The 2,714-nt window shown below is 41.3% G+C and overlaps 1 protein-coding gene across 1 annotated transcript; it reads right to left on the bottom strand.

The window, feature by feature from the left end:
- Positions 1-1,712: 1,712 nt before the first annotated feature.
- Positions 1,713-2,452, bottom strand: LOC112175446. Its single transcript, XM_024313125.2, has 2 exons — positions 2,027-2,452; positions 1,713-1,881 (listed from the first exon to the last, which is right to left on the bottom strand). Exons 1-2 carry the CDS (start codon positions 2,298-2,300, stop codon positions 1,841-1,843), a joined length of 315 nt encoding a protein of 104 aa, XP_024168893.1. The 5' UTR covers positions 2,301-2,452; the 3' UTR covers positions 1,713-1,840.
- Positions 2,453-2,714: the final 262 nt, after the last annotated feature.

The raw sequence follows: 2,714 nt of genomic DNA, 5'->3' as shown, positions 1-2,714 counted from the left end.
AGGTGGACCTTGAGCCCGAGGGGGCTTAGCTTACATTGTTAGGCTGGAGATTTCAGAATGAACTGCCTTTGTGCTACCTTATTGAGACTCATCCTTGCGGATATAGGTAAAAGCCTCAGTGAGGGAATGAGACACTTGCCGATGTAACAGCTGTCCCTCGACACTGTCATGTCTAGCATCTAATCCACTCAGATACTGGTGCACATGCTTCATCTCCTTTTCCTTCTGGTACCAAGTAATATCCTCAACATTCTTCAATTTGTTTGGTCGTCGTTGATCAATCTCGGCCCAAATGTTTTTCAGCTGGGTGTAGAACACTGAAACTGCTTGCCCATCCTGCTTCATCCTTATTGCCTTGCACAACAATTCATAGATCTGGGAAAAATCAGATTCATTCAGATAGAGATCATTGAGAGTCTTCCAAACTTCTACAGCAGTATCACACCTAATGATCAATTGGATCACCTCATCAGTCATGGCCTTGTACAGAATTTACAGTACAAGTCCATCAGCATCTTCCGACTTGACATACTCTTCACTTTCCTCATTCGTCGGTGCCTTAATGGTACTGGTGACATGACCCATCTTATGGATTCCATGAAGGTGAGCGGAAATCATCTTCTTCCATGTCCTATAATTCCCAGATCCATTCAGTTTTGCTCCTCCGAATGAACCTGATGAAGAATCTGGGTTTTGAACTTAGACTTCAACTTTTTGAATATTGAAATTGCAGGTAGTCCCTCCTTCTAGAAGTGGAGAATCAGGGCCAACCATTGGAATACCCACAAAAAAACAACATGCAGCAGAATTGAGACAGAAGGTATGTTTGACAAATCGAGAGGAATTAATCGACTAGTCAAGAAGTAGCAGTACTTCCTAAGTCAAGAGAAAAGAAATCTTATCCTTGGGTGTTGCCTATCGCGCAACCTTTCGGTAACTCCTTTTAATGCGACCAGATAAGGAGGGTTAAGATTTTGGTGGAGCAATACTCACTTTTCAACCTTTCGGTTACCTTTCTCTTATTCAATCTTTGGCCTAGACATCGTATTAATTGGATGGACCTAGTGGTGTTGGGCGAGTAAGCTCAACGTTACAAGGATAAAATTCACCTTCTAAAAGATAGAGAACAATCCTAACCTATGAATTAGAGGAAGGAACAATCTTACCCCAGAGTGTGAGGAAAGAAGAATGAAGGAAAAATAAAGAGACAAAGTCATCTCGAATCTTAGCTCTGATACCAAGTCAAAATATGAAATGGAAAGGAAGAGATATTTGTGAGTGATGAATTTTCTCATCTTCATTCAATGGTGTAAATGGGGTTATATATACAAACCCTACACTACTACATTACACATCTTGATCTCCAAGTAAACTTGTTCTCCAAGTGTACTTGTCCTCCAAGTTCCCTTATTCTACAAGATTATATCCAAGCAAACTTGTTATACACAACATGACTCACAAGTCAACATTGTCCCCTACAATCAACAGGGTTCTAAAAATCGGCCTAGGCGGCTGCCTAGGCGGTGCTTAGGCGCTGGGCGCCTCCATGCCGTTCGGATTTTAGGGTAATCGATAGAGCTAGGCGCTGGATTGAAAATCGGCCGCCTAGTCGAGCTAGGCGGTGGTTAGGCAGTGTAGGCGGGTTTGTCTGGGCGCTGGGCGATTAGGCGGTTCCTGTTTTTGTTTTTTTGTTTTAATACTCTTCACTCACTCACAGACTCACTTTCTAGCAATTCGAACTCTGACCCAGACAAGTTGTTATCGGCGTCGAGTTTGCTAGTGTGAGTGGCGCAACGGCGAGGGTGGTGTTCCAGCGAAGACTGAATTAAGTGGTTGATGATTAGGTCGTATTGCTGTGATCCCCAAGTCCTCCCTCATTTCCTACAAAGCAGAACTCGATTTCATCACATTTATTGTCATTCTCAAGGATCATATTTCCATTAAACACGAAATTTCAACTAGAGAATTCAAATTACATATGAAACAAACTGAAAAGGAACAACTCTCCGAAGGGTTCTAGGAATACCTGTGTATGAGCTTCTCCCTTCCACATCCTCAGAAATGTGGATTGAAACATCAACAAAACCTTGAGGTTTGTTGGAATTCTTTTTTCGCAATTGGTAGCTCCCAACTTCTTCAACTCCATGCCTTGAATTCTCAGAATTCTTGTTATGTTTAACAGAAACTCTTTCAAGAGAATAGTAGCTGTCCCCTGTAGCCTTTCTCTGACGAACAGTAGCTGGCCCATTGCCAATGAGAATGGAGTGGTGGTGGTTGAAAACGGTGTATGCGGTCGCCATGGGAGAGAGAGAATGAGGCTTTGTCTTCTGGTATAGAGGGCGAATGAAGAAAAAAGATTGAGAGACAACCCAGCAAAGGATGTTTCAAGTTGACACGTTTGCCAAACAAAACAAACGTGTCCTTCTAGTTTGCATTGGATCAAATCATATAACAAACCCACTTAGGCTAATATTAGGTATTATTTATTGTTAAATTCTTAATTCTTTTCTCGATTTTAATTAATTACACTATTTATAATTAATTTGAAAAATTTAAATATGTTTATTTATATAATTATATGTCATAAAAATAGTTAAAAAACTAAAATAATTAAAACCGCCTAGTCCCCGCCTAGGCCCCTAGGCGCTAGTTCTCGAGTCACCGCCCGACTAGCGCCTAGCGTTTTTTAGAACCTTGACAATCAAGACCTGCAA

The sequence above is a fragment of the Rosa chinensis genome, chromosome 7 (assembly GCF_002994745.2).
Source record: "Rosa chinensis cultivar Old Blush chromosome 7, RchiOBHm-V2, whole genome shotgun sequence".
In the NCBI taxonomy this organism is placed as follows: Eukaryota; Viridiplantae; Streptophyta; class Magnoliopsida; order Rosales; family Rosaceae; genus Rosa; species Rosa chinensis.
This window is presented reverse-complemented; position numbering and strand designations above follow the sequence as displayed.

Excerpts from the sequence above, each read along its gene's own strand:
- LOC112175446 (XM_024313125.2), bottom strand. The coding sequence starts at position 2,300 with ATGGCGACCGCATACACCGTTTTCAACCACCACCACTCCATTCTCATT. Across the intron at positions 1,882-2,026 it reads AGGGAGAAGCTCATACACAG|GAAATGAGGGAGGACTTGGG; the intron begins GTATTCCTAGAA and ends TCTGCTTTGTAG.